Source organism: Hippocampus zosterae, chromosome 1 (assembly GCF_025434085.1).
Source record: "Hippocampus zosterae strain Florida chromosome 1, ASM2543408v3, whole genome shotgun sequence".
NCBI classification, from domain to species: Eukaryota; Metazoa; Chordata; class Actinopteri; order Syngnathiformes; family Syngnathidae; genus Hippocampus; species Hippocampus zosterae.
The window spans coordinates 21,115,081-21,128,379 of record NC_067451.1 but is presented as its reverse complement, the minus strand read 5'-3'; the positions used below and the strand labels follow the sequence as shown (position 1 = coordinate 21,128,379).

The 13,299-nt window shown below is 46.7% G+C and overlaps 1 protein-coding gene across 1 annotated transcript; it reads right to left on the bottom strand.

Moving 5' to 3' along the window:
- Window positions 1-3,113: 3,113 nt before the first annotated feature.
- fgf18a (fibroblast growth factor 18a) lies at window positions 3,114-12,850 on the bottom strand. Its single transcript, XM_052081379.1, has 6 exons — window positions 11,700-12,850; window positions 11,295-11,608; window positions 7,481-7,520; window positions 7,220-7,397; window positions 4,827-4,933; window positions 3,114-4,703 (listed from the first exon to the last, which is right to left on the bottom strand). Exons 2-6 carry the CDS (start codon window positions 11,324-11,326, stop codon window positions 4,431-4,433), a joined length of 630 nt encoding a protein of 209 aa, XP_051937339.1. The 5' UTR covers window positions 11,327-11,608; window positions 11,700-12,850; the 3' UTR covers window positions 3,114-4,430.
- Window positions 12,851-13,299: the final 449 nt, after the last annotated feature.

Sequence of the window (13,299 nt, the reverse complement as noted above, 5' to 3'; positions counted from 1 at the left end):
GTCTATTGTTCTGTTGTGTGTTTGGGTGGAAACTGTGGGCAGATTTGCCCTCTGCCTCCTCCCCATTTGCAAATACGAGACGAAATAAAATGTCTTTTCTAGCTGAGAGAAGATGGATGGAAGATGGATACTTTTTTCATCTTGCAGATTCTCAAACATTTATGCTGAAACTGAGGTGAAAAGATTACTTTTAAGTGATGAACTGAAGATGAAACAAAGCAGGAAGGCAGCAGCTCAGGTGGCCTGAGTAACCATTTGACAATCTGAAGAATTTTGGGCCAACACCTTTAACTCGGTGGAGAACAGACCTTGGAAAAGAGTTTATAAAAATGTTGGTTAAGTTGTGTGACAAACACGTTCCACATGAAAGAAATCGTGAACCAAAAGTCACGAGTTTTTGCCGTTTTTGAAAACCTGAAAAGCATTCAGTCGTGTTTCTCACCAGATAAATGGAGATATTATCAGAACGTGCTCAAACATTAGCACAAATCTTTTTTTGGGGGGGGGGGGCTCTTCTGCTGGCAATACTTGTTCAGTCTGATTGTGCATTTCTACTAGTCACTGTTAGAATGGTAGAAATGTAAAATAATTCAAAATCACTCCATTTTAAGTAAAAAATCTGTTACATGTTTTGATATTCCATTAAACCCAAAATTACTGAGTTAAAGAAAGATTATTATTATGGTTATTGTGTTGGAAATAACACGGTGTTTGAAGACCTTTGAAAGATGCATATTTTGGCATTTTGTCATGTGCGAGTACGAGCTTATCCGTTCAGTAAATTTCGTAGAATGCTTTCGATAGATAATGTGAAATCACAATGAAAAGTTTGCTTTAGATTGATGCAACATGGCGTTCACTCAAAACAACTTAAACTCCAGATTTAATGTGAATACTTTTCCGTTGCATCTACAGTATTTGCCCAAATGTGCACATGGAGTGAATTGGAATGTGGATAAGTAACCACTAGATGGCAATATTAACTCGCTCGATTCCCACAGTGAAATCAGAAACAACCTGTTACAGTAGGCCACACACACCATCTTGTATAACTTAGAGAAGAATGCATGTTTTAATAAATACAACAGTGCGCATGAAGCAATGTTGCTGTATGAGATCGTGGCTATGTTATTGTACATTGAAGAGTGTGGGGTTTGTTGTGGAGGTTGCGTGTCGTTGTGTTTCTCAGTTGACACTTTTAAGAGTCATGCGTGACGCGTTTAATGTGCTTGGTATATCACGCCCGTGTATGGGTGTATGTGCTTCCGCTGGGTCTGTGGTATTTTGGCCCATAATTCCTGCAGCTCCCAGGTCACTGCTCCGTTCTCACACAAATATTTGACATTCCTTCCTCCACGTGATTACCATACACCTTCCACTCTTGGGTTTGGCAACGCAAAATATTTCCATCATTCCCCGAATGCAACTGGAACATTGTTTCAGAAATGAACAAATGGGCCCCGGCACCCCAGACTTGCTCTTCTTTATCCCACAGCCTCGTTGCCCTCCTGCCTCCACACCGATTCCTGTTGTCTTGTAATAGGAATCCTCTGGCACGACCCCTTTCCCCCCTGAGTCAGCTGTTTGTGTCTGCCAGCATGATTGGGTCATTTGGCAGCAACATCTCTTCAATGACCTCCTGCTACGATATGGAAGGAAGGGGAGGCTGACGGAGGATAGATGAGAAGAGAATCAACTCCAAAACAATAGGGCATGTTTTCCTTACTGGGTGCTTCACGCTGTAGGGAAGAAATCAACACGCAGCTTTTAGTGACTGCGCAATGGTTTCCGAATGTAAAAGTTAATGTCGGATGAATATTGGAGAATGAGTGACATTTGACATCACCATATGTAGATCTGTTTAAAATCATAAATGGTAGCAGTAGTAAGAGGAGTAGTCATAGTAGTAGTCAGCCTGTTATGTTCAATGGCAAGCCGTTTGATCATTTAATATATGTCCTTGCGATCCGATTAATTGATTGATTAACTGATAAATGGATTGATTGATTTTGAATATTTCACTAGCACAGATAACTGCACAATAAAATTTCCAGTCACTCAATCCGACATCACTGATGATAAAACCACAATAATGCCCAATGACTTATTTCCACGCTGGTCCCCTGAAATTTAGTTCCAAAAGTGAACCAACAGTTAGTAAATTTGAACAATTTAAAATCCACATACTTGTACGCCCTTTAGCGGTACTGTGGTCGACTGGTTAGCGCGTCGGCCTCACAGTGTGGAGGTGCAGAGTTCCATTCTGGCTCCGGCCTTCCTGTGAGGAGTTTGCATGTTCTTCCCGTGTCTCCGTGGGTTTTCTCCGGGTACTCCAGTTTCCTCCCACATTCCAAAAAACATCCCCCGTAGGTTAATTGGTTTCACTAAATTGTCCCTCGGTGTGATTGTCAGTGCACATGTGTGCCCTGCGACTGGCTGGCGAGCAGTTCGGGGTGTCCCCCGCCTACTACCTAAAGACAGCTGGGATCGGATCCTGCTCGCCGGCGACCCTCGTGAGGAAAAGTGGATTAGAAATGGATGGATGAAGAGTACGCTCTTTGTCCTCGCGAGTAGGACAGCTCTGTCATCTTAGGACAGCAACAAGTTGAGGAAAAAAACTGTGCACTGGTTGACGGCTCGTACTACTCGTGGCATTCTAAAATTCTCCTTCACAGCAGGTGCTGCAATTGTAGTACTAGACTAGTACACAGATGGGAAGGTTGTCCGACCAGTATACAGAACTGTTATTATTCTCGTAGTTTTTTTACTTTATTCTCGTAGGATCCTCTCATGCTTCTGTCTTTTCAGTTTGGCCCTTTCCACCCAGATTTCATGTAAATGTATTTGAATCTGCATCTTTTAGTCTCGCAGCACACAAGTAGCAGAGAGTTATTCAGGCCACACCCTCTGCACGCCCTGCGCATTCAACCGTCACTCTTTTCCTTATTGTGGTGATGGTTTTTTTGTGTGTTTTGGGTTTTTTTTTTTGTTTTGTCTTGATGTTCTCATGTGGGATTCTTCATGTTTAAGGCGCCTCAATATATCCTGAATGACAGGGCCTTTTGTTGTGTGTATGTGTCGTGTGAGGACAAATCACTTCAGAGACACATGGAAAAGTTCTGTAAGGTTTACTGAGTCAAGAAAGACTGCTGCACACATAGCTGAAATAAATAAATGAAATAATTTTATCATAATAATTATACTAGCCATCATAGTAGGATTGCTTATTTCGTGTTTCTGTTTTATATATAGCTTTCAATAAATTGTTCCCTTTAATAATTTGTTCTCATGGGCGTACGCATGAGACTTTGGTTTGTTGCATTGAATGTCCTGGTAGCAGCATTCTGTGTCCACGGTATCGCACAGGAGCATCATCCCCTGGGGGTCGTTTCTATAGTAATGCTTATAGAGAAGGCACCTTCCCTCATGTGCTCCCCCTCTGTGCTCATCATCGGCCCCGTGCACTTCCAAGCAGAGGGTGCTGTGTCCTCTGTGGGTCATGGTAAAAGGGAGGAGTCCTGAAGAAGGCCCTCCGTTGTCTTTGGTTGCTCACTCGTTTGGTGTTCTGTTAATGGCGGATGGTTTTTTTTTTTTTTTTGGTACATTTGTTCTATACATTCCAGTTGCTCCCTGACGTCGGAGTCTCCAAAGTCTCTCATGCTTGTTGTTGATGCGCTTGCACAAACACACGCACAACATGCGTTCATTTCTTCGTTTTTGTGTTTTTGTTCTTAGAGACATGCATGTGTTCAGTTAGTCCGTCGGCCCGTTCCCTCACTGATCCATTCATCCATCAATAACTCTCACAGGTTCCCACCGATCTAGCGCTGAGAGGAACAAGTGTGTCACATGTCAGGAGTCCATGATTGGTCCTTGATCTGTGCAGATCATTCTATCCCTTTGTCCACGTTGCAGTCTTTTCCCTCTAGACTGAGCACCCACTCACCCCTTTACACCCTTGTCCTCTCTCTGTATGGGCCAGTTGCAATTCCATTCTTGATATTGTCCAGCTGGTCCACAGCAGGAGATGTAAAAAGGCCATGTGTTTTTTGTGGTTGTGGAATGAAGGCCTTTGTGGAGCCGTGAGCCTTGGACTCTTTTGGCTGCCCTTCAGGTATTCTGTCAATAGTTCTGGTCTGTGAAGGGAAGCAGACCAGGTCCATATCGCTTCCAGTGATGGACCACCAAGGGTCCAGTTGGTCCCAGGAAGGGAAAAAAAGAGAAATGCTCTACAACTACGGGGCTGCAGTGGCAAAAAGGTTGGTTTAAAGAGAAACCCCATGAATGATTCATCAAGTTTTCTAGTCAATGTTTGGCCCAACAAAGCGAGTTGTTCAGTGGAATGCGAATGGTTTTTGGTTGACTGGTTCAGCCATTGGCAGGCTCAGGTCAAGGCTTTCAGGCAACTTGAGTTCGGGCGTTTGCCGCCGTTAGCGAGGTCCAGTAGCACGCACCCTCTTGCCTCTCTTGCTGATGGTGGTGAAGCGAAATGGTGTGGTGAGGTCAGGTTGCTCCCCAGGCGGGAAACGCTTCATGAAGTGTACATCCTGCTGGTTGGGGAGCGTGTGGGGCCCGCGGCGAGGACGCCCTCTTTTTGTGAAGCCCACATACCAGCCCGTGTAGCGTGCGGACATCAGAGCTGTATAGTGGTTTTCCAGAACCTTTTCCACAAAAACACAGTCGGCGCTTCTGTTACTGGCCTTCTGAGAAAGAGGAAGCACGGGCACCCACGTGTGCAGAAAGGAGAACAGAGAGAGGCTGATCAGGACAGTGTATCACAATCATTTTGCATTGGACACGGTGATGTCAACGAAAGTCATTCTTACCTTTCCTACCAGCTTGCCCCGGCGGTTCATGCACAAGTAGAAGTTCGTTTCTTTGCCCCGGATTCTCACCTGGCTACCAAAGGTGTCTGCCTCCACTACGAGCTGGGCTTGTGAAGGGACAGACAGAGGGACAGACAGACATTAGAGCCAAGGAAAACAAGGGGAATGTGTGGGTGTCAACAGAAATCTCTGCCTGACATTTTATTCCATGTGTGATATCAAACAGACCCACTTGCATCCACACAGCTACTTCGATATGGTTGACTACATCTTGGACTGGTCGCTGGAGTCATTGACCGGGCGTGTCACAAAAAAAATGTTCCAGGGCGAGCGTTACAAAATATATATTTCAAGTCCAAACTCTGAGATTTTCCCTTCACTGTGGGATAGACATTCAACCAGCACGTCTACTCAAGCGATCTTAAGGGTGTTTGCCTCATTCAGGATGCGAGAAGAGGCTGGAGATGGGCCCTAACGAAGCCCTGGGAATTTGACACTTCTTGGTCGAGAAGAAAATTGGAGCAATGTCCCTGCTCACCTGACCTAGCTCCGTGTGATTTCCCCTCCAGCTAAAGAAGGCCAACAGAGTCTCTCAGGCATCAAAATGGCCATGACTACAGAGCAACAAAGGATCCCGAAGAATCTTCCCAAGAGTACATAAAATAGTGGCAGAAAAGATGGTGAAATTGTGTTAGACTCGATGGGAATTACTCGGAAGGGGAAAACTTTGAAATATATATTTTGTAACACCAGTCCTTTTGGAGAGCCTGACAAACATCCACACCTTCAATAATTGAAAATCATCCTGTAAATCCACATTGCCTGTACTGGAGACACGCTAATGAACCACTACATCAATCAAGACCAAGTACAATTTTCGTCTTTTCCAAAAAGCAGTTATACAAGAAGAGCGTACAGTTCAGGATGGTATCCATTGTTTTTGTTGCTTTCATTATCAAAAGACCTACTGAATATAAGTGATCTCTTCTGAGACGCAATTGATGGAGCTGCAATTATTGCATCCACTTGACTGGCCAGCAAAGACATTTGTAAGTGGCGGTAATGGAAAGAAAACAACAGAAAACATGGCTTGAAAACATGACTGAAAATGGCAAGTGGCAAATGGATTCAAAGTTGCGTTGGAGAAAGAGAGTACCGGTCAACCTTGTCTCGAGAAATCCCTTGACTGCGGTACAATTTTGTCCACTGACATTGTCAGAGCACAGAAGCAATACTGTATCATTTCTTGGTTCCTTTTGTTTTGGGTACTGAGGTATAAGTAAACGGCCCAAACATTTTTTTTTTTATGCCGTCAATCCAACCTTCCGTCTCTTCTACGTCTCTAGACAAATAAATGGTTTCAAGATAAGGCAGTTCAATTGAGATGTGAGGCTGATGCCGACAAATTGGCCTCATAAAAACAAAACAGATGGCAATGGCGATTTCGAGCATGCGCAGCAGAGCAAGAGAAGCCTTTTTGACTGGGTCTCAATTTGTGCACATACAGTGTAGCATACGTTCATCCTTGTGGGCAATATCACTTCCCATTCTCAAAGACCGCTAGGACCTGGTTAAAAATAAATCCCTAAAATGGTTCCTAGATGACCTTAGTCAACAAAGGGGTCAAGAGAAATCAATACCTCCTTCCCTCTTGCCCTCTTCCTTTCTCTCCCCACACCGCCAACTCTCCTCTCATATCCCTTCAGCTCGCTTACATCGTTGTGCATGCCTCAGACACAATACCTGATGTCTTTTAGTCTTTGGAATGCGTTCTGAAACATTTATAGTAGACAATGTATTGCTCGAGGTGGAATGTTTGTAACACTTTTGTGAGTGGTGGAGAGATACAATCCAACCACCACCATCAAAAAGAGCATCTCAAGAAATATGAACTCCAGGCCCATCGATTCCGCAAAGTTTAAGAATGGGTTCAGGCATAATTACCTTCAAGGTGGAGAGGAGGATGAAATGGGGGATGGACACGGGGAGTGTTAAAGCAAGGAAGTGGAAAGGGAAGGAGGGAGCCTGGGAGGGGAAGCCAAGCCTGCTGTTTTAAATCCAGAGGAGACAGCAGTGAGGATGAGAAATCAATGGAAAAATCAATGAAGAAGATGGGCTTCTAACATCAGGTCTGACACCGCCTACCAGCCTTCTCCTCGAACTAACTCACACCTTTTTCTTTATTTCGCACAGACGCCTTTATTCTCTCGCCCTCTTTCTATCCTTTGCTCGCTTGTGAATCACCGAGTCAGTAACCAGTCGATAAGGTCCTTGTACAATCTCCAATGCCCCGTGCCAAAGCCTGGGGAGGCATGCACAGCTGCCGCCTACATCTGTTTGTGCATTCACTCGTTTGACCACCGTCGCTTTGTACTTGTGTGAGTGCATCTTACCATATTTGTCTCCATCTTCTCCCCGGGCACTGATTCGGCGTCCCAGCACTTGGACATGTTTGCCGCTGGTGCGACTGTAGAGTTGGTAAACCCGGTGGTGTCGTCGACTCATGGTGTCTCGCACCTGTGTCTGGTTCTCCACATGCACACTGAAGTTGACCCCATCCACACCGAGTACCTGTTGGAAACACGTAAGTGTACCAACAGTAAACTGCAACTCCCCTTTACGACTGTAAAATTCCTCCTTGTCATGCTTCTCACCTGTAATGGATTGCACATCACCAGCAACATCTGGATACATCTGGAAATAGTCGAAACAGAGCAATAATTTTCAAAAAACATTGACATCTGCGAGTGTCAAGCAGAACACCATCATTCATCCCCCCGCCTCCCTCCCTGCCAGCGGTAACCTCATATTGCTGGCTGGCACAGCGGCTTGACATACAGACAGGCAAATGTCCAGGCATCAGCAGACTGGCAACACCCATAGACCTGTTTATAGTTACGCTACCTGACTTCTTTCCGAGCCCAAAGGTCTGATCGGGCTATGCCAAAATCTGGCCTCCAAATGACCCGACTTCACCATAGAATGGCAAACATGCCGAGACAAATAGAATGTTTTGGTTGGGACATCTGAGGCAATGAGTCGGTTTATTTGGCCGCTGTGGATATGTAGACAGCTGGGCTGGACTACAGGTGCACGCCGGGCTATGATGTGGTTTTGGCCAGCAGTGGATTGTGGTACCAATTCAAAATGCTATGAATAAGTGAGAACACGAGCTCCCAAATGTGCGGAAAAAAAAAATCATTTCTGGAGGAATAATACGGTGATGCACAAGTCACGTGTGTCCTCCGTCACACTGCTTACTTGTGTTCCACCTCAACTTTGTACTATTTGAGACTCATGACAGGAACAGATGGTTCTTTTTTCAATGAAGATATATCTCTATTTATCTAAGATTAAAGCAGAAACCTTGGAGCTATCGTTTGTTATTTAAAGCTCTCAAATGGTACTCTGCAAAATCTGGTAGTCTTTGAGCTGCTCTGCATTAGTGACTTGATGAGTTTCAGAACCACGCGTGGAAAGTGAAAAGCGATTCTACCAATCTTGTCTTTCCCCACCTCATCTCTGCATGCCTCCTCCATCTCTACTCCACTCTCTCTCGCTGACTTGTTGTCCTCCTTATCTCTCCTCCACCTCTTTGTCGCTCTCCTATCATTTTCCTACCTCCCGGTTTCTGTTTGGACTTAGTGAGGTGACTCCTCCGCACTGTCATGGGCATGCACACGGATGTGTGTATACAGGAGGAGCAGGCAGCTGACAGCTGGGCTGAAGCAAAGACATGTGGCCCATTTCTGAGATTGGGAGATAGCGGTGGAGGGACCGTCTGAATGGGACACAAAGGGCTTGAGAGAAGGTGATGCAAGAAGAAATTGCCAGGGAATGCTGCTGGCAAAGAATACCAAAAGGTGTACTAGAACAAGAAGGCTGCATCTCTCCGTAGGAATAAAGAACTGTAGAGACTGTATAAGCTCAGTGTGTGGCCTGGTCAGGCATGAGAAGGAGACAAAAAGATCAATCGCGGGAAAGAAAGGGGAAGAGGGTACAAGTCATGCACATCACAACATAAGTCACCACCAGCGCCGGACTCTGACAAATGTATCTCATTGCATACTCTTGCTTCATACCCCTCCTGTTTTTGACACTCTTAAGAAAAAAAGTTTACTCCTTGAGGGCCATGGTAACTGGTTGGCACTAGTGACGGCTATAATAATTAACAGATTAACTCAATTTTATTTATATAGCACTTTAAAACAACCATTGCTGCAGACTGTCCATGAATTAACTGGTTGTTAAGAATCCGAAATGGGCTATTTGGCCACAACCAGCGAATCCGACTCGATTTGCGGTCTAACATGACTTTCGCTCAGGCAAACATCCACTCCATGCCAGATCCGCAGGGCAACATTACTCGGTGCATTTTTACATTGGCACCAAAACAGGATAATATTCAGAGAGATATTCTCGCATCTCTAATCTAGTAGAAACACATTTGGTACATTTTTGCATGACTTGGGCAAATACATGTACTGCTCTGGCTTAGGAAAAAGATTTTGCCTAGAGTCAATTTATTGGCACTTTGTAGTACATTAGAACAGATAAAACATATAGGGACAGCAATGCCTCCTTCCGTACAAGTCATCAATCAATCCAAGACAAATTCAATTCCTCTTGGTTGTTCAAGATGATTCGCCTTTGATCCAAAAGGCTCTGAGTTTCGCAATCCAGTTGCCTTCGGCTCACGCTTAGAGAATTACCATGACCTGGATGGCTGAGAAATTACACAGACATATTGTATCCCCTTTTCTGACAGCGCCTACTTTGCTGTGTTGACTCTTCAGTCATCTAATAGACACAGACGTCCAGGGCAATGCCGTGTTGGCCCTCACATTTTACGTACACTGCCAAAAAAACCTGAGCCCCTGTGCATTGTGAGGACTGTCAGCTGTTAAAACACCATTGCCGCACTGCCGTCGAAGACACTGCAGGAAAAGTGCCTCGACACTGGATTCCCCGCTCCCACAAAAACCACAGACACTCCATGTTATGCCAGCCACAGAGCGGAGGCGAGAGGAAAGCGGGGAACGGTCGGGGTAGGGATGAGAAAAGGACAGAGTCGGAGCAAAAAAAAAAAAAAGGCTGGCCACAGCAATGACATAGCAGAGGTATTGGGGGAGAGGGAAAGCCCGGTGCGCGATGGCTGTCTGCCAAAACAAGCAAAAGTTCTGACATCATGAACCTGCGTCCCCGCAGATGCACCGGGATAAGACCGCGGTCAGATGAGCCAGCCTCAGCGCGAACGAGCGAGCACCAGTGTGAAGAGAGCACGATCGGCCTGCTGGGACTCGGCATACAGGACGGTGGTTTCAGCTGTGTGTAGTAGTGGTTAGAGCGGTAGGCCGACACTGCATCTCGGGCCTCAGCACGTTGGATGTTAGTCTGTGGGCCTCTGTGGCGGCGGTAAGGCAAGTGGGTGTGTGAGTGGTATCAACAGGAACAGGCCTGACTGTGGAACAATAGTTAGAGAAAGCCTCAAAGTGGAGCTGCGGCTTTTAAGAGAGTAGCGACAGGTTGCTGCGGTTAGGACCTTTTCCCTTTGCATACCAGACTTTGATAAAATGGTGAAACTGTGTTTTCTGGGTAGAGGAAATACATCCATAAATGTCTGCGGTAAAGCGATAGGCAAGAAGGAAATGAATGGCTCGATGATTGGCTTTGGTCGACCTTAACTAAAACCAGCAGACTAAACAGTCGGTCTGCTCGTCCTCAGATACTGCCAGAGGCGCCGTCATTCATCAGTTATTAATTCAAAGTTTGATCTCAGCGAGCATCTGTGGGAAAAAAATGGTTTCGTGCAAGTCAGGGAGACAGATGTAGTAGGCAGTTAGGTGGGTAAAATGGAGACAGCGGGATGCAGGCAGGGAGGTGAAAGTCGGGCAGCGGCAACGAAACACACCCTGGCCAGGTTGCGAGTGGAATGAGAAGTATCTGGCGAGGGCTGCCATGTGGGAGAAGTAGAGCCGATGCAAGAAAAGAAAAATATATCCCTCTCGCCTTTTAAGAAGACACACCTCGAATGGGCAAGCAACAGCCCCCTGAGTATGCATCCTCCCTCACATTTGCTTTTGGCACCTTATCCCGTTCCGATCCCACTAGAAAAAGTTTGTTACTTGAGTCAAAAATATTTTCGTCAGGAAAAAACAAAAAAAAAACCTTCAGATGGGAAAACAGCAAGTTTTGGCCATCCCTGAAGTAAATGTAGACGGTGATGGAGATGTTTATGGCAGCTTTTATGAGTAACACAAGACCCGAATGTGACCTAGTGACCCCAAACTGTCAGCCAATCAAAACAGGACTTTCCTGGTATGTTTTCCACCGGGACTGATGAGGAGTGATGTAATCGTTTGACACTGCAACCCCACCATCATCTTCGCGCTTTGCTCGGCTTATTTGAAAGTCGTTTAAACACAAGATCTGATTTCTGCACGATAGAGATGAAAAAGGCAGACTTACAAGACGGTCAGCGTGGAAAGAAGGGACCACATCGCTTCCCCCCTCCACTATGGAACTTGGCCCAGAGTCAGTCTCCTCGCTCGGCCTGAGCCAGTCCGACAGTCCGGAGAGTTTGCCTCTGCGGTTGAAATCCGGTGGATGTTAGGCAGAGTCAAAGAGTGAGCGGCCACTCCAGTTGGCATCGGCGACGGCGTGGCCCAGTTCCCACAGCGTGGAGAATAAATAAGCGGCCGTGGGTAAACTGGTGTTTGAGGCCGCAGTAGCGGGGCCACTGTGACCGCAGGGCAACCTCGAACAGCTGTCCACGCCGGGGGCTAGTGGGCGGGGGCGCAAAATGGTGAGCCTCAGATGATGCGCGCCCCCCCGAAAAAGGACGAAGCAGGTGAAAACACGGGCTCTATTTACAAATTGTCAAACTCCCCAAATCCTGCTCACCCTCAGCAACCCCGTGGAACGATGCGACGCGCGCGTAATGGCATGCGTAATCCAACCGTCTGGTGCGGAAGTGGGAATGTGCGCTACGCACGAGATGACGGCGGCAAATGAGCTTCAGTCCCGGCTTAGTAGGTCCAGTAACTGTTGGAGCCTCTTGTCAACGTGAGAATGATGCTCGCGCACACAGCAGGTGGGAGAGGGAGGCTCTGCGGTCGCAGGGTGATGCAAAGTACCTTCGGTCATGTCGGCTCACCCGCGACGCCTCCGCTTGTCTGACGCTCCAGTGACACCGCCGTGTCCGTTCGCAAATGTCTTTGAGGTCCTGCGGCGGTCCAGCTCAGAGCAGTCTGCTGAAGGGACGTGACGAGGGAGCGGGGGTAGCTGAGGCGGTACGGGAGCAGCCGCGACTGGGTGGCGGACTCGGGGAGGAAATGACAGCCGCACTTTGCACCTGATTTTCCGGACGCGCCCGCCGCCCTCAGCCGTTGATTGCCGCCTGGCTGCAACACTTCTCCCTGCGCCTCCTCGATACAATACCAGCCAAAACACAGCTCGATGACATCACCTCCAAAATGTTTGAAAGGGGAAAATGCAATCCGATCGTTGTATTTATTTTTTTAAACCTAGAAAGTTAAAGCTGTTCCTATGAAGCGCGGGGGGGGGGGGGGGGGGGGGGGAAGAGCACGAAAGTCTCCTCGCTTGGAAGGAGAGAAAAAAAACAGCTCCGCGTTGCAAGAAGAGAGGGGTCGAGCTCGCCAGGTTAGCGGAGGAATAAAAAGTTGAACACTGCAAACGGTTACCCCAAATCACACTGACAGTTCCACTCGCGGTCCAAAACCTACAGCAACTCTCTTCTCCTTCGTCTCCTTCTTTTGCTGCCCCGCTCTTTCAGTCACATTTGAGAAAAGACAAAACGAAAAGAAAAAAAAACGAGGCCAGCTGTGTGGTTTTATCCACTTTCCTGCTATTATGCAGATGTTTCTCTCTCTTAAAAAAAAACGCCAGACTCTTAGCATGAACTGCTTTCGTTGAGGGGGCTGCACGGGAGAGGCACGTCGGCAGACTCGGCAGGCACAGACCTCACTCAAGAAAACCAGAACAAGATTTTAACAGACGCGGATCAATCCTCCCTTCCTCCCTCCCCGTCTCTCTCTCTCTCTCTCTCTCTCTCTCTCTCTCTCTCTCTCTCTCTCTCTCTCTCTCTCTCTCTCTGTCGCGCGCGCGCTCCCGCACATTAATTATTGTTGCAATGCCATGTGCGACAAGAAATGTCACTTTCAACAAGTGACACAAGGGGAAATTTATGGCTGTCTGTTAATGATGGTCGTTTGAACAGATCACGGAAAAGAATCAATCAGGCTGCAGAATGCTGGAATGTAGCTCGAGGAAGAAGAATTTGGTGTGAATCAAGGAAGATTATGGCTCCAATTAGGAGTGTTTGGCCTTTGTTAACATAATTTGGGCGGTTGAATTGATGCCCATAGAAATGAATGCAAGTTATGATGGTTGGATGAGTGAAAGAAAGACTATAGCAATTCCTTCTGACCTAAATAAAGTGGAAATTGGACTG

Bases quoted from the DNA above. Each gene is read 5' to 3' on its own strand.
- fgf18a (XM_052081379.1), bottom strand. From the start codon at position 11,326: ATGTGGTCCCTTCTTTCCACGCTGACCGTCTT. The intron at 7,398-7,480 runs GTGAGAAGCATG...TGTTTCCAACAG, and splicing joins TGATGTGCAATCCATTACAG to GTACTCGGTGTGGATGGGGT. The intron at 4,704-4,826 runs GTAAGAATGACT...CCTCTTTCTCAG, and splicing joins GGGGCAAGCTGGTAGGAAAG to AAGGCCAGTAACAGAAGCGC.